Here is a 24,323-nt window from a genome sequence, read left to right as displayed (position 1 = left end):
GAAATGATTTTGCTTGACAATCATAAGGCTGCGGTTCTCTCGGTTGGTTGTGCATCTTTTTCTTCCACACTTTTTCCTTCCACTCAACTTTCTGTTAACATGCTTGGATACAGCACTCTGTGAACAGCCAGCTTCTTTGGCAATGAATGTTTGTGGCTTACCCTCCTTGTGAAGGGTGTCAATGATTGTCTTCTGGACAACTGTCAGATCAGCAGTCTTCCCCATGTCTGTGTAGCCTAGTGAACCAAACTGAGAGACCATTTTGAAGGCTCAGGAAATCTTTGCAGGTGTTTTGAGTTGATTAGCTGATTGGCATGTCACCATATTCTAATTTTTTGAGATAGTGAATTGGTGGGTTTTTGTTAAATGTGAGCCAAAATCATCACAATTAAAAGAACCAAAGACTTAAACTACTTCAGTCTGTGTGCATTGAATATATTTAATACACGAGTTTCACAATTTGAGTTGAATTACTGAAATAAATGAACTTTTCCACGACATTCTAATTTATTGAGATGCACCTGTATATATATATATATATATATATATATATATATATATATATATATATATATATATATATATATACACACATACACACACTATATTGCCAAAAGTATTCGCTCACCCATCCAAATAATTGAATTCAGGTGTTCCAATCACTTCCATGGCCACAGGTGTATAAAATGAAGCACCTAGGCATGCAGACTGCTTCTACAAACATTTGTGAAAGAATGGGCCGCTCTCAGGAGCTCAGTGAATTCCAGCGTGGTACTGTGATAGGATGCCACCTGTGCAACAAGTCCAGTCTTGAAATTTCCTCGCTACTAAATATTCCACAGTCAACTGTCAGTGGTATTATAACAAAGTGGAAGCGATTGGGAATGACAGCAACTTAAAATGACAGAGCGGGGTCAGCGGATGCTGAGGCGCATAGTGAACAGAGGTCGCCAACTTTCTGCAGAGTCAATCGCTACAGACCTCCAAAGTTCATGTGGCCTTCAGATTAGCTCAAGAACAGTGCGTAGAGAGCTTCATGGAATGGGTTTCCTTGGCCGAGCAGCTGCAGCCAAGCCATACATCACCAAGTGCAATGCAAAGCGTCGGATGCAGTGGTGTAAAGCACGCCGCCACTGGACTCTAGAGCAGTGGAGACGCGTTCTCTGGAGTGACGAATCACGCTTCTCCATCTGGCTATCTGATGGACGAGTCTGGGTTTGGCGGTTGCCAGAAGAATGGTACTTGTCTGACTGCATTGTGCCGACTGTGAAGATTGGTGGAGGGGGGATTATGGTGTGGGGTTGTTTTTCAGGAGCTGGGCTTGGCCCCTTAGTTCCAGTGAAAGGAACTCTGAATGCTTCAGCATACCAAGAGACTTTGGACAATTTCATGCTCCCAACTTTGTGGGAACAGTTTGGGGATGGCCCCTTCCTGTTCCAACATGACTGCACACCAGTGCACAAAGCAAGGTCCATAAAGACATGGATAAGCGAGTTTGGTGTGGAAGAACTTGACTGGCCTGCACAGAGTCCTGACCTCAACCCGATAGAGCACCTTTGGGACGAGTTAGAGCGAAGACTGCGAGCCAGGCCTTCTCGTCCAACATCAGTGTCTGACCTCACAAATGCGCTTCTGGAAGAATGGTCAAAAATTCCCATAAACACACTCCTAAACCTTGTGGAAAGCCTTCCCAGAATAGTTGAAGCTGTTATAGCTGCAAAGGGTGGGCCGACGTCATATTAAACCCTATGGATTAAGAATTGGATGTCACTTAAGTTCATATGCGTCTAAAGGCAGGTGAGCGAATACTTTTGGCAATATAGTGTAATATACATATATATATATATATATATATATATATATATATATATATATATATATATATATATAGCCTATGTTATATTATATTTTTTTTAATGGAAAGGTTTAAAAATATTAAAGTGTTTGTATTTATACACATATCTAAAAAGAAAGTCAAGTACCACTTTATTAGAATTTGAGAATCATGTTTGAAAGTGTTTTCCGGTTGTCCTGTGTTGGTGCAATGTTTTATTTAATTTAGTTGGAATTGTGTCATTAAATTAATCTTTATTAATTAATCATAAACCTTAATCTTAAAAATTGGATTCGTCGTAGGTTTAGAAGCTACTTTCAACTTTAAAATGGTCCATGAATTACTATTAATTGAAAATTTACGAGTTCTAGAATTAGGAGTGACGCCCCTAATTTTTATGAGTTGTTCCCAAATTTGCTCCCGAGTAAACGGCTACTTTTAGCCTTAAGATTTTTTTGTGAATACGGGCCCTGAGCTTTTGCTCAAACCAGCCACAACAGCAACGAGCAATACAACATTTTGTTGATCACTTGGGTCTATTTCTGCATTGTTTCCCATTGTAAAATCTCACTGTGAATTCTTATCTTCTGACTGGCTGTGCCACACTGCGCATCAAGCCTGGCAATGACAGTGTAAGTGGTTAGAGCAGCGTACTCTGTTTGTGGGTGAAGTGGGCTCGTCTGCGTCTCTTTTCTGAGTGTCACCATCTACATCCTGTCTCTTATTCTTCATCCTCTCCCGGAGATCCACAGAGGGCCTCTCAGCTGACCTGTGAGCCCACACACACAATCGGAGAGCCAAGCATTTAGCCAGGTTTTGATCAGGTACATTTCCAAAGGATTGGTTTACTAGAATTGCACCTGTTGAATGTTCCAGAGAAGCCTTTTCCTCGTAATGGGGTTCCATGTGTGTACCGACATGTGTTGCCGTAACTGCAGTTCCCAGTCTTTAACCAATTTCTACAATGAGTCTGTGAGAAAGCCAGAAGTGAGTCAGCCTGTTGAACTTCCACAAGCTCACTCTATTACAGTATACACTAGCACTTGGACAGCAACTTAGAAGTGAATCAAATAAAGTGAGCTGCCTACCTAGTCCGCATTTAGGGATTACAGATGTGATGCACGATTCTGGATAAATTGAGAATCACAATTTTTTTACTTAGAATAAAGATCACAATTCTCTCATGATTCTGAAGAAAAATGCTTATTTCAGTGACTTACAAAACCTGGACATAAGGGTATTAAAGTAACAATTTACTAGAGGTTCTGACAAAATGTTCTCTGCTTCAATCTATTCAAAAATGCAATAAAGTTGTAAATCAAATATATAAATGTAAAATTTCCTAAGTCCATAAGAGGGCGCAATGAACACATTAAAAACCAAACAGCACCTTGTGATTACTGCAAAAAAAAAAAGAAAAAAAAAAGAAAAAACATTATTCCTGTTAAAAACTGCATAATTAAAAAAAAAACAATTTAACCTGTTTCTCACATGCTAAGTAAAAAGCAAAATGAGCAGAAAAAAACTTCATTAACAGTTCTGTGTTAACTTGGTATTGCACTTGTAAGCAAATATATTTAAATAAATATTAACAATTTAAATTAAAACAATGAGGACTTCACTGTTTCTCTTGTAAAACTTGCTTCAAGCTTGTAAAGGAATTATTCAAGAGCCAGTAATTAAATAGAGAACAAAGTAAACAGTTCTTTAAGTTTTTTAGCAACAGCAGCAGATAAACATTAAAGAAATTATAATATGAAACATTAAAAAAGGTGATATTAATGTAAACACAGTTGTGAATGAATTACCATTGTAAACAGACGGGATTAAATCTGCGCTGTCTTGATGAGATAAAGCAAACACAGCCGTTAATGTATAATGTATTTATTCAGACTTTTGAACTCTTGATCTCTCACGATCAATATACATCAGCACTGCACTTTATTAATCTTATTATCTCACACTGGACTGTCATAAGTTATATTCTCTTAACACACTGGCAACTGACTATCAACCAACAGCCTGAATGTCAATACAGTACAATACAACCTACTGTATATTTTATATATACTATTTTTATTGTATAATGTGTATTCTATATTGTGTGTATGTGTATTCTATATTGTGTATTGTATACTGTACATTGTATATTATTTGTATATTGTGATGTGTGTAATTGTGTATATTAGATATGTAAATTGTGATGTGTAAATCTGATGTATGTCTCATCACTGTCATGACTGCTATGTTGCTCGGAACTGCACCCAAGACTTTCACCCACTATTGCACTTGTGTATATGGTTGTGTGACAATAAAAGTGATTTGATTTTGATTTGATAAAAAGACAGGACAAATTCTTCAAAATGTTAGATTTGTGCAGTGTCTAAATGTATATAAGCCGCATGCTGTTTGTTATAAGCACTCAGGCATTCTTACTGCATCAAATCAGTATCAAGGTAGATCTATCACACAGTAAAGAGTGTCAAGTCTTTAAGTAGTTTCGTTTTGCATTAAATTACCTTTTTTAATGTTTTATATTATAATTTGTTTTTATGTTTTGCAGGAGCACTGCATTCATCACAAGATACAAGTGCATGGGCAGACACACGCATGTGAGCGTTTGAAAGCAGCCGGCTGTAATCAAACAGCGCATGGGTAGCAAATTTAGTTAGATCTTGGCAATGCCAGTATTTTTGTAGCATCAGTGGCTATTAAAATATTGAACTGAACAGAGATTGTCACACTCCTAGCTATTCTTGGCTGCACCCTGCAGTTTGTAAAGCACTGTGCTGGACAAACGTCTTTGGCCGTTGTGTTTTAATTTATTCAGTGTCTCATGCAGGAGCGCTGTGTTTTGTAGATGCCATATAAAGTTTATCAACATTTAAAAACGCATCTTGAAGTGAATTTTGAATTAAAATTTGACCGCTTTACAAATGCATGCCATTGGAACGTTAATATACATTGCAGAATCATTGCCAATTAGAAATGAGATCGCTTGGGTGTCTGAATCGAGATTGTGACCTTTTAATGATTAAGCATGCAGCTCTACTCCTAGGCATCATTTATGGGCGAGATGGGTGGGACATGTGCCCACCAATTTTTGCCTTGGCCAATTTTGTCCCCACAACTTTTTGAAATAGCTTTCATCAGGTAAGTGTCAAGCACTGCCAGTTGTTGAGCAGAGTCTCCATTTCATTTGTGTGTGTTTTAATATGTGGCGATCCGGTGCTCGAATGTGTTATTTTGAATGTTATGATGAATGCTCGTTGCTGCTGTTATAAGTGACATTGAGTGACTGTAGATAGTGGCAACATTCTCTCGTGCTCACAGACACATGCTCTTCTCACTCCACTCTTCAGCAGCTCGTGCTCCTGTCCAGTTAAATCACAAAGCAAAATGCAAACAAATGTGTCCAGACTCACAATTTACATTCACTGACGTACAGATGTAATCAGAATCAGAATTATTGCCAAGTATGCTTACACATACAAGGAATTTGTCTTGGTGACAGGAGCTTCCAGTGTACAACAATATAAATCTTGGTTTATTAAAATAAGAAGTTACATTAGGATGGGATTAGAACCGGGAACTCCTTGTACTAGAAGCGAAAACTTTACCACAAGACCACAGAGTCACTGTGAATACCAGATAGCATATACATGTGTTTATTCAGTGACTAACAAAAGCACAGGACCTATACACTATATTTTTCAGCGAAACTAGCGTACCGCCATTATTAACCTTGAATGTGGACCACTTCCAGTATAAGCCACTTCCAGCTATTTTAGCTACACAAAAATACTGTATTATGCTGCTTTATATTAGAGGCTGGCAATAAATGTTGACATTATTATCATTAATTACGATTTTCATTAACTCATTGGTTTCAAGTGCATAGTTTTACAGTATATCGCATTTTGCCATCGTTTTATCACACACTGTTGCACAGGCAGAATGAATGAAATCAGGCGCTGACAGGACAGTCCTCTGCGCCATCTGACACACCTCCACAAACTTTACACAACTGGCAGAGAGGAGAAAGTTGCCGGGAAAATGCTGCTTCAACTTTCTTTACACCAAAACTGCATCTTGTTTCATCTTGACAAAGTAATAAAATCATTATTCTCTCCATTCTTGTCAGAGAGCATTCTCTCTTTCTTAGCGGTGCATAGTAAACAGACATGCAGATCAACATTCAGCATGGCTTATGAAACATCGCCTTTGGAAATAAAGGCATCATCGGAGGTAATGCAGGTACATATGAATGGAGGTTTACATGGAGACAAGACTGCATCGTCACAGTCTCGGTAAAGAAAGAAGCACAGTCTCTAACACAACACAGTAACAAGTGAATGATTTACTTTTTACTATAAATGCTGAGGCTAGAAAATTATTCGACACGCACATAATTCTGCTGTACATCCTTTGGTTGTGTGATAGTTTATAACCCATATCACTAGATTCTGGTATTATAACCTTCTAGTTATTTACACTGTGGTCAGTACCAGCTGAATTGTCACATTCGCCGGAAATGCAGCCGCTGCTTCTGTGTTGCAAAATAAGGTGGATAGAGGCAGATATGGATGAAGTTTTCAAACTAATTATATGAATGCTTTAATAATTATTCTTGATGACCAATTCATCAAAACAATAAAAGATTATTTGAAATTATTTTTGCATAATCTAATTAATAAAAATGAGTGACATCACAACCAGCAACCCCCTCCTGCCCAACCACTTTTTAAAACAATGGCGATGCCCAAAATGCTGTCCAAGTATGCAGCTGAAAAGGTCCATAAACTCATTCACTAATAATTGTGGATTGTGTGTACTAATACACACTAGGGCTGGGCGATATGTCTAAAAATAATATATATATATATATATATATATCAATATTTTCAGCCTATTGATGATATTCAATATATATATCAATAATTATGTATTTTCTCTGAAATGGCTCAAATGTTTTTTTTGTATTTTTATTATTATTTAAATCAGAGGAACCATCATTTTATCCAAACAGCCTTTGTAGCCGAGTAGAGTCAATATTTTAAAGACATTAAATAAAAATCTATTTATAAAAAAAATAGTTTTTCATTAAATAAACACAAGGGAGAATGAAATCCAATCATTTTCATTGATATGCACTTTATCTTTATATTTCATATACAATGATAAATAGTAACTTAATAAAAAGCATTATTTACCTTCAAATGTGTTTACTCACATTTTTGTGAATGAACAAGGTGTGCAAAGCTACTTCACTGACTTATTTTTGAAACCCCAGTTGAACATGGCATAATACAAAATTATTACTGGGACACATCAGGTTTATTATATAATATAATGCTGAATTATCATTATTATTCTGATTTTAGATTTGTGTTATATAAAATATATTCTGTCCTGTTTCCATCACCTCCGCCTGGGGCTTTTATTTTGACACCAAAAGTGCTGTCGTATTTCTTTAAACTTAACAAGGAGCTTTTATTGTGACACAGAAAAGGCAATGTGTATTTGACGGTTTACAAAGTCCTGCATTTCCTGAAACGCTGTAATTTCCTACTTTTCTGTTATTATGTGCTGCATTTGTAGATTTGTATAACTTGTAGCGGTTACTAATGTTTGGAATTGCACGAGTGCTTGAACCTGCATTATTTTTTTTTTCACAATGCACGTGAACTGATCTGAGAGCACCACCATGCTGTCAGCGTGTCACCAGTTTGTTCTGAATCACACACAGACCGTGTTTTTCCGTCGCAGCCTTTTGTGGATTAATAATCACGCCCTGAAGGATCGTGAAATTAGTCTACTGTTGTGCTCTTTATGAAACTTAATGGCCAAATGAAAGCACGTTAAAATCATCGCGATATTCCCGATATTGGTCAATTTTACAACGTCAGCAAAATGTTCTCGATTATATTGTTAAAATTCGATATATTGCCCAGCCCTAATACACACAGGAAAAGTTCTCCAAAAATGTCCGCCTGATTCACAACAGGTGCGTACGCACATTAATTTGTTCTTACCCTCGCTCTAATGTTAATTAATCCGGATTATTGTAAATTATTGAAAGAGTATGTGCACGATGTTAATAATTTGTATAAAACACGCCCAAACCATCTCCATATAAGGGCTTTCAGAACCACTGTACCAGCACAGTTGTAAACGTGTAGAGAAAGATGCCGCTGAAGCAAAAGGGCAAAAAACATCACACTATAAAAGCAGAGTACAGCATTACAATTTAGAATGATATACAAGTAGGCTACCACGCACTGTAGATGTTGGATGAACTGAAGGCAGCTTGAAGCGCTGCTTGTGCAGGACCGTCCACAGGTTTAAAGTTAAACTGTGCATGTGGTTTTATGTGATTGAAATGAGAAAAAAACCCTGGCGGTTCTGCACATTCGTCTGATCATTTAGCAAACAGGACACTGCCTAGTTTCCATCCACTTTTTGCGCTATTTTGTTAGACAAAGTGAAAATGCGTAAAAAAAGTTTTTAAAAAAAAGTTCGGTAAATTTGCTGTCTTCTGCCTGTTTCCATTCAAATGGCCTTTTATCAATAAAAATGGTGTGCGTCATGACGTCATGCCTAAAAAACACTTTGTCGCATAAGTTTTGGTTTATCGCAAAAGAAATCTGCCCTTAAGCCGTTTCCATACATAAATGTTTATCGCTAATTGTGTAGCCTACCTTTCGCCTCCCAGATGTCCCTATTTTTTTTTTCCTCCTAAGTTTTGGTAAAATGGGGAGAGTATTGAGAGAATTCATTGAAATTAGACCTACTGTCATTTTAATTTCACAAATAAATGCAATCAGAAGACGGAATTGCAATCAAAAGTGAGCTGCTGCCCTTCTAATATTGGTCCTGATGTTGCGACTACCACCGGTTCCGACCCAAAAGCTCACGGCCCTATTCAAGCTGGCAACCTGCACCAAGTAGTGGGGGAAACTTTCGGAATTAGTATAAGGACCATCCATCGATGTGTATATGCTGTGTGCACAGCTATTAAAGAAAAATTATGCGGTGCAATATCAGGGTTTATATATGATACATTACTGATATTCAATAGGCTATTTTGAATAATCATCTAAAGCATTGCCATCACAACTGCATTATGTCAAGCAATATTTGTCCAGCAACTTTTAATGACCAACTGAACTTGATTGTCATTTAAAATTAATTTTAGCATCATAATGCAGTTTACATTTTCTGAAGAAGCTCAACAAATGCGATCCGAGGTAAAGAGAGTTAGATTTAAACGTTTTAAAATATTCAAAACTAGTTTTCTGAAAGTGAACTCAGCATTGGACAAATAGTTCTGAGAGTTTATAGTCTTGAATAAAAAAAGTGTAGAATATTCTGAGAATGTCATTCAGCTGATTTTTTTCGTCTACATAACAGCGTAAGGCTAATTTAAGTTTGTGTAAAGAAAAGGCATATATAGGTCTACAAATATTTTTTTCATTTGGTAATTTTTATTTAATGCTTTATTCATTTGGTAATTTATTTAATTTATTACAGGGAATTTTGCCAGCATTTTTTCATAAGTAAGCCAAACAATAATTTGATAGAGCTGGGCTAGCCTATATGTTAGTGTTCCAAAAAAGCACACGGATTTTCTCCTAGTATTGTGTATTTATTTTTAATTTAACACATCTTTGTGCACAGAAATTATGCTTTTTTTTTTGTTTTTTTTTGTTTGTTTGTTTTGGGGCTAATTCCATGACTGCCGTCTATTATTTTGAATGGTGTGTAAAAGCAACTTTAATAAATAAAAGGATGCCGCGATTAAATTAATCACAAATAGTGGCCATTAATTTGGTTTCCGTGCACTTGTGCATGATACGAGATATTTGTGTTGGCACTCCTGGAAGTGTCATGTTTGCAGCATCGGATCTATGTAGGTATGCCGTTAAGATCAATCCATAATCACGTACAATAAATTGCCTTTCAAGGATGTACAGTGTATCCGGAAAGTATTCACAGCGCTTCACTTTTTCCATATTTTGTTGTGATATAGCCTTATTCCAAAATGGATTAAATTCATTATTTTCCTCAAAATTCTACAAACAATACCCCATAATGACAACGTGAAAGAAGTTTGTTTGAAATCTTTGCAAATTTATTCAATTAAAAAAAGAAACAAAAATCACATGTACATAAGTATTCACAGCCTTTCCTCAATACTTTGTTGAAGCACCTTTGGCACCAATTACAGCCTCAAGTCTTTTTGAGTATAATGCTACAAGCTTGGCACACCTATTTTTGGGCAGTATCTCCCATTCTTCTTTGCAGGACCTCTCAAGCTCCATCAGGTTGGATGGGGAGCGTTGGTGCACAGCCATTTTCAGATCTCTCCAGAGATGTTCAATCGGGTTAAAGTCTGGGCCACTCAAGGACATTCACAGAGTTGTCCTGGAGCCACTCCTTTGTTATCTTGGCTGTGTGCTTAAGGTCACTGTCCTGCTGGAAGATGAACCTTCGCCCCAGTCTGAGGTCCAGAGCGCTCTGGAGCAGGCTGTCATCAAGGATGTCTCTGTACATTGCTGCATTCATCTTTCCCTCGATCCTGACTAGTCTCCCAGTTCCTGCCGCTGAAAAACATCCCCACAGCATGATGCTGCCACCACCATGCTTCGCTGTAGGGATGGTATTGGCCAGGTGATGAGCGGTGCCTAGTTTCCTCCAGACATGATGCTTGCCATTCAGGCCAAAGAGTTCAATCTTTGTTTCTCATGGTCTGAGAGTCCTTCAGGTGCCTTTTGGCAAACTCCAGACAGGCTGTCATGTGCCTTTTACTGAGGAGTGACTTCCGTCTGGCCACTCTACCATACAGGCCTGATCGGTGGAGTGCTGCAGAGATGGTTGTTCTTCTGGAAGGTTCTCCTCTCTCCACAGAGAAATGCTGGAGCTCTGTCAGAGTGACCATCGGGTTCTTGGTCACCTCCCTGACTAAGGCCCTTCTCCCCCGATCGCTCAGTTTGGCCGGGCGGCCAGCTCTAGGAAGAGTCCTGGTGTGTTCCAAACTTCTTCCATTTACGGATGGAGGCCACTGTGCTCATTGGGACCTTCAATGCTGCAGACATTTTTCTGTACCCTTCCCCAGATCTGTGCCTCGATACAATCCTGTCTCGGAGGTCTACAGACAATTCCTTGGACTTCATGGCTTGGTTTGTGCTCTGACATGCACTGTTAACTGTGGGACCTTATATAGACAGGTGTGTGCCTTTCCAAATCATGTCCAATCAATTGAATTTACCACAGGTGGACTCCAATCAAGTTGTGGAAACATCTCAAGGATGATCAGTGGAAACAGGATGCACCTGAGCTCAATTTTGAGTGTCATGGCAAAGGCTGTGAATACTTATGTACATGTGATTTATTTTCGTTTTTTATTTTTAATAAATTTGCAAAGATTTCAAACAAACTTCTTTCATGTTGTCATTATGGGGTATTGTTTGCAGAATTTTGAGGAAAATAATGAATTTAATCCATTTTGGAATAAGGCTGTAACATAAAATGTGGAAAAAGTGAAGCGCTGTGAATACTTTCCAGATGCACTGTATACCTTGTTGTCATGATTAACACAGGCTAACAATTGGGGTAAATTCTGACACGTGACACTAAATGTTTGCGTTAATGGCAATTTTCTCACACACAAAAAAAAAAAAAAAAAAATTCCAAACCAGTTTTTTGCGACATTTGAAGTATAGACATAGTATATGCACTAGACTTAAACGGAAAAATATTATGTCGACATTTGTTAAATTTTAGTGATAATTTGCGCTTCCATCTGCTTTATTTTGATGCGCTAAAACTTTTTCCGCAAAAAAATCAATAGATGGAAACGTAGTGATGGCAGCGATTTGAACTCTTATAAGGTGCCGGTACTGTGTCACTAATTATGCACTTTAAGGTAAAGAAACTTCCTGTGCTATTGCAATGTTGTGCAGTACACAACATGCTAAAACCATCTGACAAAACTTTTCCAGGGTGTATAGGAGCATTCCACCGACCAGCATATCCAACGGCATAGTACGGCGTTCGTGTGCTCCATCACTGAGTGCACATGGACAGATCCAGAACCCAGCTCGAGCTATAATGCACAGAATGTTTGTTACTATGAAATACTGTATAATAATATTTTATATGTGTGTGTATGCAAAGTTTTTGCTTAAAAACATTGAATAAACATGAAATAGATGAAATACGCACACACACATACAGGTGCATCTCAATAAATTAGAATGTCGTGGAAAAGTTCATTTATTTCAGTAATTCAACTCAAATTGTGAAACTCGTGTATTAAATAAATTCAATGCACACAGACTGAAGTAGTTTAAGTCTTTGGTTCTTTTAATTGTGATGATTTTGGCTCACATTTAACAAAAACCCACCAATTCACTATCTCAAAAAATTAGAATATGGTGACATGCCAATCAGCTAATCAACTCAAAACACCTACAAAGATTTCCTGAGCCTTCAAAATGGTCTCTCAGTTTGGTTCACTAGGCTACACAATCATGGGGAAGACTGCTGATCTGACAGTTGTCCAGAAGACAATCATTGACACCCTTCACAAGGAGGGTAAGCCACAAACATTCATTGCCAAAGAAGCTGGCTGTTCACAGAGTGCTGTATCCAAGCATGTTAACAGAAAGTTGAGTGGAAGGGAAAAGTGTGGAAGAAAAAGATGCACACCAACCGAGAGAACCGCAGCCTTATGAGGATTGTCAAGCAAAATCGATTCAAGAATTTGGGTGAACTTCACAAGGAATGGACTGAGGCTGGGGTCAAGGCATCAAGAGCCACCACACACAGACGTGTCAAGGAATTTGGCTACAGTTGTCATATTCCTCTTGTTAAGCCACTCCTGAACCACAGACAATGTCAGAGGCGTCTTACCTGGGCTAAGGAGAAGAAGAACTGGACTGTTGCCCAGTGGTCCAAAGTCCTCTTTTCAGATGAGAGCAAGTTTTGTATTTCATTTGGAAACCAAGGTCCTAGAGTCTGGAGGAAGGGTGGAGAAGCTCATAACCCAAGTTGCTTGAAGTCCAGTGTTAAGTTTCCACAGTCTGTGATGATTTGGGGTGCAATGTCATCTGCTGGTGTTGGTCCATTGTGTTTTTTGAAAACCAAAGTCACTGCACCCGTTTACCAGGAAATTTTGGAGCACTTCATGCTTCCTTCTGCTGACCAGCTTTTTAAAGATGCTGATTTCATTTTCCAGCAGGATTTGGCACCTGCCCACACTGCCAAAAGCACCAAAAGTTGGTTAAATGACCATGGTGTTGGTGTGCTTGACTGGCCAGCAAACTCACCAGACCTGAACCCCATAGAGAATCTATGGGGTATTGTCAAGAGGAAAATGAGAAACAAGAGACCAAAAAATGCAGATGAGCTGAAGGCCACTGTCAAAGAAACCTGGGCTTCCATACCACCTCAGCAGTGCCACAAACTGATCACCTCCATGCCACGCCGAATTGAGGCAGTAATTAAAGCAAAAGGAGCCCCTACCAAGTATTGAGTACATATACAGTAAATGAACATACTTTCCAGAAGGCCAACAATTCACTAAAAATGTTTTTTTTATTGGTCTTATGATGTATTCTAATTTTTTGAGATAGTGAATTGGTGGGTTTTTGCTAAATGTGAGCCAAAATCATCACAATTAAAAGAACCAAAGACTTAAACTACTTCAGTCTGTGTGCACTGAATTTATTTAATACACGAGTTTCACAATTTGAGTTGAATTACTGAAATAAATGAACTTTTCCACGACATTCTAATTTATTGAGATGCACCTGTATATACATATATACACAGAAATGTGCAAAAGACTTAAGCGCATTGTTTTTCACAAAAACATGTCTTTAAACTTTTTTATTATTATTATGCTTTAAGTGTATCAGTAGGAAATATCAGTTTTCGATTTCAATGTTCCCTTTGCAAATAGAACTGAATAGAAGAACAAGGAGCACTAAAACAGCTGGTATGGCCCCCACAGAGCCCGGATCTCAACATCGAGTCAGTCTGGGATTACATGAAGAGACAGAAGCAATTGAGACAATTAAATAGAAGAACTGTGGCGGGTTCTGCAAAAAGCTTGGAACAGCCTATATGCCAACAACCAAAAAAAACTATGTTCAGGTGTACCTAGGAGAATTGGTGCCGTTTTGTAGGCAAAGGTTGTCACAACAAATATTGATTTAGCTTTTTTTATGTTTACTGGACTTGATAAACTATATATGGCATTATTTTTGAAGACATCCTCACTATGCAAACTTTTTCACAAGTGCCTAAAACTTTTGCACAGTATTGTATATGTGTGTGTATATTTATATATACACACACACGCGGCCAAAGGTTTGGAATAATGTACAGATTTTGTTTTTATGGAAAGAAATTTGTACTTATATTCACCAAAGTGGAATTTAACTGATCACAATGTATAGTCAGGACATTAATAACGTGAAAAATTACTATTACAATTTAAAAAAAAAAAAACATTTCAGAACTTCTTAACAGAGTTCTCATCAAAAAATCCTCCACGTGCAGCAATGACAGCTTTGCAGAGCCTTGGCATTCTAGCTGTCAGTTTGTCCAGATACTCAAGTGACATTTCACCCCACGCTTCCTGTAGCACTTGCCATAGATGTGGCTGTCTTGTTGGGCACTTCTCACGCACCTTACAGTCTAGCTGATCTCACAAAAGCTCAATGGGGTTTAGATCCATAACACTCTTTTCCAATTATCTGTTGTCCAATGTCTGTGCTTCTTTCCCACTCTAACATTTTCTTTTGTTTTTCTGTTTCAAAAGTGGCTTTTTCCTTTGCAATTCTTCCCATAAGGCCTGCACCCCTGAGTCTTCTCTTTACTGATGTACATGAAACTGGTGTTGAGCAGGTAGAATTCAATGAAGCTGTCAGCTGAGGACATGTGAGGTTGTCTATTTCTCAAACTAGAGACTCTGTTGTACTTATCCTTTTGTTTAGTTGTATCTGGGCCTTCCACATCTCTTTCTGTCCTTGTTAGAGCCAGTTGTCCTTTGTCTTTGAAGATTGTAGTGTACACCTTTGTATGAAATCTTCAGTTTTTTTGGAAATTTCAAGCACTGTATAGTCTTCATTCCTCAAAACAATGACTGACTGACGAATTTCTAGAGAAAGCGTTTTCTTTTTTGCCATTTTTGACCTAAGATTGACCTTAAGACATGCCAGTCTATTGCATACTGTGGCAACTCAAAAACAAAGACAATGTTAAGATTCATTTAATGAACCAAATAGCTTTCAGCTGTGATTCTAGTACCAAATTAGCAAATTAGCATGATTTAGGTGTTGAAGGATAAGGTGCTGGAGTGATGGCTGCTGGAAATAAGGCCTGTCTAGATTTGATCAAAAGTGACTTTTTTTCAAATAGTGATGGTGCTTTTACATCAGTAATGTCCTGACTATACTTTGTGATCAGTTGAATGCCACTTTGATGAATTAAAGTATGAATTTCCTTCCAAAACAGCAAAATCTGTACATTATTCCAAACTTTTGGCCACCAGTGTGTATGTGTATATATATATATATATATATATATATATATATATATATATATATATATATATATATATTAGTAATTAAATCACACAGTTTTCTGTGATTAATCACGATTATCCTTGGTACATGATACATTACAACAAACATTTAAAAATATAATCAAATATTCACATTATCTCAAAAGACTTGCAATAAATTGGTTATTCATCATTTATTTTAATTATTTATATATGTACATGTTAAATGTTCAGTTTTTTTGAGGATGGAGTTCATTAGACCCATTTTTACAGGTTTTATCTTTGATACAAGTATATGTATACATGCCATAAAATCAGCAGACATGCTGTAATTTAAAGTTGGGCAAAATCTTCTGCCATTTTATAATGGACTTATTTTAACAACAGTATAAAACTGAGCAGATTCAATATCAAACTTTATTGGCAAGAGACACTTAAGTGTACATTGTCAATGCATTATTAGATGCTATACATACAGATATAAAACATATTAAATGCTTAAGTTTAATTTGAAGAAGTTTAAAATTTTATTATTAACTATTATTTTCTCTGACTTCTGTTCAGTCTCTACAAGTATACGTCCAGGTTCTTCTCAGTCACTATCGAGTCAACGCTAGGTCTCTCTCAGGCAATTTCGTTTTTGAAAATTGTTCAGATGAAAGTGAGTGTTTTCGTGCGATGCAAAGAGATATGGCAGCTTGCCCATATCTCTCCCACGGCTGGTTCACCGCTTGCGGGTGAAGTCTCCATTCTCCGTACAGTATGAATGAATAAATGAATGTTAAATTTTTATTTCTGGACAAGATGGCGCCGTTGTGCATGGCTGCTCGTCAGCAATCTAGTGTGCTCCTGAGTTTGTTGATTTTTATGTGTTTATTTTTTGCTTTAACTCAATGTGCAGCAACGGTTCTGGCGTATGATCGACAGTCACTTTTGAACATCAGACTGTCAACTGAAGGACTAGTTAATCAGGCTCAGAAAGGCTCACAATATACTTTCCCTCCTCTACCAGCATCTGTACCTGCATGTTTGCACTGCCAACTGTGCTCCCATCCTGGGAAGAAGCGTCGGAGAAGACAGGGTCGTCGTGGAGGGAAAAAGGCCAAGCTGAAAGTTTTTCTGTTGACCGAGAGAGTGTTTCGGGTATGAGTTTACAGGCACAAAAATTAGACAGCACCCCTTTTATTTGGTGGTGTCCATGGGATCTATCATGTGTGTGGAATACCCCCCGTGCTCCCAGTTTCAACTCCGCAACACCCGGTATATCATTCACCACGCTATCGACGTAGTGACATAGACAGATGACATCTTCACTCGCTCCGCCGGGCATCACGGTCCTCTGCGGAGCTGCCGAGGATAAGGTTCGCCGTGATTAATGCCAGGTCAGTGGCAAATAAGACTTTTATTCCACATGACTTCTTTACCACGCGTGATCTGGATTGTTTATGCATCACTGAAACATGGCTTACGACGGGATTTTTCCCGCAAAGTTTTTGACGCTCCTCGTTTGTCTGGTCGGGAAGGAGGACTAGCCTCAATTTTTAAAGACACTTTGAAATGTAGGACCCTTAGTTGGCAGAAATAACACTTTCGAGTGATGGAACTAGAATTGGACTCTACTGTGGCTATTGCTGTTGTATATAGGCCCCCAAAACCCCATGAAGACCCCATAAAGTGGATTTTTGGGGGGTGTATCACTCCAAAGTATGATAGACTGCTTATTATGGGAGAGTTTAACATTCATGTTTGCTGTCTGTTAAATTCAATGGTCAACAAATTTATTAGCCTCATAGACTCTTTTGATATGGCACAGCTGGTAAATGGCCCCACACAAGCATAGGGCCATACACTTGACCTGGTTTTAACTTATGGATTATCCATTGATGACACTGAAGTGTGCAAGCATGCAATCTCTTACCATAAACCCATTCTTTTTACCATTCCATGGTTGTGCCAGACTCTCAAACCAAAGAAAATTAATCGATGGTCCCGTATTCTTACACCTTCCACAAGTGAGGATTTCTCTACAGCTTTTAAGGAGGTCTCTCAGACTGCTGATCTTCCTCCTTATGACCTGAGTTGGCTAAATTCAAAGTGCATAAAAACCTTAGGTGAAATTGCTCCGCTAAAGGCAAAACACCATAAACCTAAGACTGAACCCTGGCCAAGTGACACTACCAGAGGCCTTAGACAAGTCTGCAGCAGGGCAGAGAGACAATGGAAGAAAGACAAACTCCAGGATTCCTATGAGATCCTAAAGGACACTCTATCTGAATATCAGAGAGCAGTGAGATCGGCGAAGTCAAAAATTTACAAAATCACTGAACTCATTGAAAGGAACTGTAAAAACTCAAGAACTCTCTTTAGTATCATAAACGCTGTTGTGAACCCCTCTGTAAATGCTATTATGGTTGAATCATCATATATGTGTGAAAGTTTTCTTAATTTTTTTGTGGACAAGGGACATCAGACTTAATATCATACCTGCTACCTATGGTCCTTCTATCCTCTCTATTAGTGCTGTGGTTTTTAACGAATTTGAAATGATTTCTTTTCCTACTCTACAAGACATTGTTAGTAAGCCAAATGGCTCGTCTCTGGATGCGATCCCTCCATATTTCTTAAAACAGGTGTTCGATGTGATCACACCTAGCGTGCTAAATATTGTTAACAAAGGTCTCGAAACTGGAACTGTACCCGACATGAAACATGCACTAGTTCAACCCCTTATTAAAAAGCCAAATTTGGATCCGACTGTGCTATCAAATTTTAGGCCTGTGTCAAAACTCCCTTTTATATACATTTTTTTTTTTTTTTTTAGAGAAAGTAGTGCTACAACTACTGCAGAGCTTCGTGGAAGGAAACAAGATATTTGAAGTATTGCAATCTGGCTTTAGAAAATATTCTACAGAGACAGCGTTGGTAAAAGTCCTAAACGATGTGTTTATAACTACCGACACTGGTTGCCCCATAGTTCTTGTTCTGAGCGCTGCTTTCGACACAGTTGACCATAACATTCTTATTGCCCGACTACAGAAGTGTGTTGGTATAAAACGTTCTGGTTCAAGTCATATTTTAAATAGATTAGATTGGAGAATTCTCCTCAAGCTTAGCTCCACTGATGTGTGGTATTCCTCAAGGATCAATTCTTGGTCCAATTCTGTTCTCCCTGTACATGTTGCCACTGGGGTCAATTTTTAAGAAACATATTTCATATCATTGTTATGCTGATGACACCCAAATATATTTGCCTTTGAAGCATTCTATAAGTTGTCTGGATCCTCTCCTGGCCTGTCTTGCAGACCTGAAGGCCTGGATGTCCCTAAATGTCTTAAACTTGAATGAAAGCAAAACTGAGGTTATAGTTTTTGGGCTGGGAGAATCTAAAAAAACTGCCAAGTCAAACCTCAGTTCTCTAGCTTCATACACTAAACCCTGTGTAAAAAAATTGTGTGTTCCTGGACTTAAGCTGAACATCATGTTGTTAAGTCTAGCTTTTTCCATCTTAGATCACTGGCCAAAATAAAACCCTTTCTTTCATTTAAAAACCTGGAAAAGGCGATCCACGCTTTGATTACGACTAGGATCAATTACATTATATATATATATATACACACACACACACACACACATATACATACACATATATATATACACACATACATACATATATACACATATATATACATACATACATACATACACATATACATACATACATACATACACATACATATATATATATATATATATATATATATATATATACACATATATATACATATACAGATGCTGGTCATATAATTAGAATATCATCAAAAAGTTGATTTATTTCACTAATTCCATTCAAAAAGTGAAACTTGTATATTCATTCATTACACACAGACTGATATATTTCAAATGTTTATTTCTTTTAATTTTGATGATTATAACTGACAACTAAGGAAAATCCCAAATTCAGTATCTCAGAAAATTAGAATATTACTTAAGACCAATACAAAGAAAGGATTTTTAGAAATCTTGGCCAACTGAAAAGTATGAACATGAAAAGTATGAGCATGTACAGCACTCAATACTTAGTTGGGGCTCCTTTTGCCTGAATTACTGCAGCAATGCGGCGTGGCATGGAGTCGATCAGTCTGTGGCACTGCTCAGGTGTTATGAGAGCCCAGGTTGCTCTGATAGTGGCCTTCAGCTCTTCTGCATTGTTGGGTCTGGCATATCGCATCTTCCTCTTCACAATACCCCATAGATTTTCTATGGGGTTAAGGTCAGGCGAGTTTGCTGGCCAATTAAGAACAGGGATACCATGGTGCTTAAACCAGATACTGGTTGCTTTGGCACTGTGTGCAGGTGCCAAGTCCTGTTGGAAAATGAAATCTGCATCTCCATAAAGTTGGTCAGCAGCAGGAAGCATGGAGTGCTCTAAAACTTCCTGGTATACGGCTGCGTTGACCTTGGACCTCAGAAAACACTGTGGACCAACACCAGCAGATGACATGGCACCCCAAACCATCACTGACTGTGGAAACTTTACACTGGACCTCAAGCAACGTGGATTGTGTGCCTCTCCTCTCTTCCTCCAGACTCTGGGACCCTGATTTCCAAAGGAAATGCAAAATTTACTTTCATCAGAGAACATAACTTTGGACCACTCAGCAGCAGTCCAGTCCTTTTTGTCTTTAGCCCAGGCGAGACGCTTCAGACGCTGTCTGTTGTTCAAGAGTGGCTTGACACAAGGAATGCGACAGCTGAAACCCATGTCTTGCGTACGTCTGTGCGTAGTGGTTCTTGAAGCACTGACTCCAGCTGCAGTCCACTCTTTGTGAATCTCCCCCACATTTTTGAATGGGTTTTGTTTCACAATCCTCTCCAGGGTGCGGTTATCCCTATTGCTTGTACACTTTTTTCTACCACATCTTTTCCTTCCCTTCGCCTCTCTATTAATGTGCTTGGACACAGAGCTCTGTGAACAGCCAGCCTCTTTTGCAATGACCTTTTGTGTCTTGCCCTCCTTGTGCAAGGTGTCAATGGTCGTCTTTTGGACAACTGTCAAGTCAGCAGTCTTCCCCATGATTGTGTAGCGTACAGAACTAGACTGAGAGACCATTTAAAGGCCTTTGCAGGTGTTTTGAGTTAATTAGCTGATTAGAGTGTGGCACCAGGTGTCTTCAATATTGAACCTTTTCATAATATTCTAATTTTCTGAGATACTGAATTTGGGATTTTCCTTAGTTGTCAGTTATAATCATCAAAATTAAAAGAAATAAACATTTGAAATATATCAGTCTGTGTGTAATGAATGAATATACAAGTTTCACTTTTTGAATGGAATTAGTGAAATAAATCAACTTTTTGATGATATTCTAATTATATGACCAGCACCTGTATATACATATATACATACATATACATACATATATATGTATGTGTGTGTGTGTGTGTATATAATATATATATATATATATATATATATATATTACACACACACTATATTGCCAAAAGTATTCGCTCGCCCATCCAAATAATTGAATTCAGGTGTTCCAATCACTTCCATGGCCACAGGTGTATAAAATGAAGCACCTAGGCATGCAGACTGCTTCTACAAACATTTGTGAAAGAATGGGCCGCTCTCAGGAGCTCAGTGAATTCCAGCGTGGTACTGTGATAGGATGCCACCTGTGCAACAAGTCCAGTCGAGAAATTTCCTCGCTACTAAATATTCCACAGTCAACTGTCAGTGGTATAATAACAAAGTGGAAGCGATTGGGAATGACAGCAACTCAGCCACGAAGTGGTAGGCCACGTAAAATGACAGAGCGGATGCTGAGGCGCATAGTGCGCAGAGGTCGCCAACTTTCTGCAGAGTCGATCGCTACAGACCTCCAAAGTTCATGTGGCCTTCAGATTAGCTCAAGAACAGTGCGTAGAGAGCTTCATGGAATGGGTTTCCATGGTCGAGCAGCTGCATCCAAGCCATACATCACCAAGTGCAATGCAAAGCGTCGGATGCAGTGGTGTAAAGCACGCCGCCACTGGACTCTAGAGCAGTGGAGACGCGTTCTCTGGAGTGACGAATCACGCTTCTCCATCTGGCAATCTGATGGATGAGTCTAGGTATGGCGGTTGCCAGGAGAACGGTACTTGTCTGACTGCATTGTGCCAACTGTGAAGTTTGGTGGAGGGGGGATTATGGTGTGGGGTTGTTTTTCAGGAGCTGGGCTTGGCCCCTTAGTTCCAGTGAAAGGAACTCTGAATGCTTCAGCATACCAAGAGATTTTGGACAATTCCTTGCTTCCAACTTTGTGGGAACAGTTTGGGGATGGCCCCTTCCTGTTCCAACATTACTGCGCACCAGTGCACAAAGCAAGGTCCATAAAGACATGGATGAGCGAGTTTGGTGTGGAAGACCTTGACTGGCCTGCACAGAGTCCTGACCTCAACCCGATAGAGCACCTTTGGGATGAATTAGAGCGAAGACTGCAAGCCAGGCCTTCTCGTCCAACATCAGTGTCTGACCTCACAAATGCGCTTCTGGAAGAATGGTCAAAAATTCCCATAAACACACTCCTAAACCTTTTGGAAAGCCTTCCCAGAAGAGTTGAAGCTGTTATAGCTGCAAAGGGTGGGCCGACGTCGTATTAAACCCTATGGATTAAGAATGGGATGTCACTTAAGTTCATATGCGTCTAAAGGCAGATGAGCGAATACTTTTGGCAATATAGTGTATATACACATATACATACATACACATATATACACACACATACGTGTACACACATACATATGTATATATATATATATATATATATATATATATATATATATATATATATATATATATATATATATATATATATATATATATATATATATATATATATATATATATATATATATATATATATATATATACACATACACACACACACACACACACACATATATACACATATACACACACTTATATATATATAAGCTTAGCATAAAACAGCATAACGCGGCGGTCCCATAGACATGATTCTATGGCAGAAGACTGGCGAGGAGACAAGAAGCCATTCTGAATGGATGTCTGAGGAGATGCTTGAGTGTGCTGAATAATATATAATAATAGTAATCTATATATACACTTTTTTCTTTTCAGTATTTATCTATTTTTTATTCAATTTTTAATTATTTTTTTTAAAAGACTTTTAAGAGAGCTGTTTTGTATTGTTGTGTACTGGAAGCTCCTGTCACCAAGACAAATTCCTTGTATGTGTAAGCATACTTGGCAATAAAGCTCATTCTGATTCTCATAAGATTCTGATAAACTGCTTTTGAGAGGAATAGCTCATTACTTAATGAATTGACCACCTGTCCATTAATCTTCAACATGTTTTTACACAAAAAATAATCCTTTTGGAATTAACTATGAGTGGCGCTTACTACAATAAAAAGGCTGTTTTATAAGAGAAGACAGACAATTTTGCTACAGGTAGGTGTCACTTTACGGCTCTACCCATTTATTTTTATGGTATCCGCAAACGATAACTTACTGTCGTTACATGCATGTTGACCATTAGCTCTCTCCTATGATAAAAACAAGGAGGTTGTTATCTCAGTATGGAAGATCTCTGGCCCTGTATCTTTACCTCTGCTGCATTACTGGCCGTGCTGGGCCCAAGTCTCTCAAACACGCTGGGCCTGCGGGAGGGGATGGTCGTGCTGCTGTCTGATATGGTCTTTGAATTCTCCACTGTAACCTTCCGCCTGATTTTGGACATTCTGTTGGGCTGAATTTAAAATAAAATCAGTTCATTGTCACTACACCATAAATGCAAGTGTAACCATGAGTTAAAGCAAATCAAAAGCAACATCATTCCCAGCCTAAATAAACAGCTAAAACCAGTCTAATCTGGTTTTCCAGCCAGGCCAAGCTGGTCCCCCTGCCTGACCAGCTAAAAGAGCCCAAATACCACTAAAACAAGCGAACTGACTAGCCTGGGCGACCAGCTAAGACCAGCCATGTTGATTTTAGCAGTTTTTTTTTTTTTGTTTTTTTTCGGCAGGGTTATGTATGAAGCTAAATGGTTTTGCGTTATTTTGGTCACATGCATGTCTAACTACAAACTCAACTTAAAACTAAGTGCCGTTTATTATGAGTAATTGAGACGTTAAATAAGTTTGTAAACACTGCGCACTACGCAACTCACATCTGTGCAAATGCGCCTGTTTGCAGATCTCTATAACGTGCTTAAGCAATAATATAGGATCGCTTGAGCACTATTAGTAATTTATATAGCAAGTCCTTTCTATTAATTCAATGTTTTTTTAAGCTGTCATTCATTTGCAGGCTTCCGTGGTAAAAGCTGTTTATGTGCTGTGCGGCCAACAAAGATAACGCAAACCTCGCTAACAAACCCGCCGCACTACTGCTGATTATTAGCCCCCTTAAACAAACCACCAAGCGCTTTACCCGAATATGAATTATGCGTCGCGTCCAGTTTCGCACACTGTTGGGAATGACTTCCTAATCACAAGCAATGATCTTCCAAACGAGGTTCCCTTCAGCCGCCTTCATGATGCTGGGCAGCAAACTCCACTACTTCCTGCAGAGTGCTGACAAAGAAGGATTATGGGAAACTGGCGAACTCAAACAAAGCGCTACTTCTTCTTCAGCTTTATGGCGGGTGGTACCAACGTTAAGGTGCATTATCGCCAACTACTGTGTTGGATCAGAATTTACCCATTTTGTAGAGAAAAAATAAATAACATTGTTTTAAAACGAAATTCTCTTAATCAGCTCTGTTCTCTTAAGATAATGAAATACACTCTCTAATCCATAAATAAGTAAATTTTTAAGCTTTAGTTCTTCCACTCCCACCTTTCTAAGTTCCCTCTTCATTGTTTCTCGTTCATTAGAATACTTTT

The 24,323-nt window shown here is 38.4% G+C and overlaps 1 protein-coding gene across 5 annotated transcripts in view; it reads right to left on the bottom strand.

Moving 5' to 3' along the window:
• The window catches only part of LOC127444902 (zinc finger CCCH domain-containing protein 13-like), a 94,424-nt gene extending 70,410 nt beyond the window's left edge, over positions 1 to 24,014 (bottom strand). For 2 of the 5 annotated variants that reach the window (XM_051704532.1, XM_051704533.1), the window contains exons 1-4: positions 23,869 to 24,014; positions 23,045 to 23,185; positions 2,695 to 2,804; positions 2,489 to 2,603 (exon numbers count right to left, since the gene is read on the bottom strand). In XM_051704532.1, the coding sequence (XP_051560492.1) occupies positions 2,489 to 2,603; positions 2,695 to 2,804; positions 23,045 to 23,176 (357 nt within the window). In that variant the 5' untranslated portion in view covers positions 23,177 to 23,185; positions 23,869 to 24,014. Of the gene's footprint in view, positions 1 to 2,488; positions 2,604 to 2,694; positions 2,805 to 2,922; positions 2,962 to 23,044; positions 23,186 to 23,868 lie in introns of those variants that run through there. The other 3 variants (XM_051704534.1, XM_051704535.1, XM_051704536.1) reach the window with 2 other exon arrangements.
• Between the last annotated feature and the right edge of the window lie 309 nt (positions 24,015 to 24,323).

The sequence above is a fragment of the Myxocyprinus asiaticus genome, chromosome 8, assembly GCF_019703515.2.
Source record: "Myxocyprinus asiaticus isolate MX2 ecotype Aquarium Trade chromosome 8, UBuf_Myxa_2, whole genome shotgun sequence".
NCBI lineage: Eukaryota > Metazoa > Chordata > Actinopteri > Cypriniformes > Catostomidae > Myxocyprinus > Myxocyprinus asiaticus.
The sequence above is the reverse complement of the archived record's forward strand: the minus strand, read 5'-3'. Positions and strand labels throughout refer to the sequence as shown.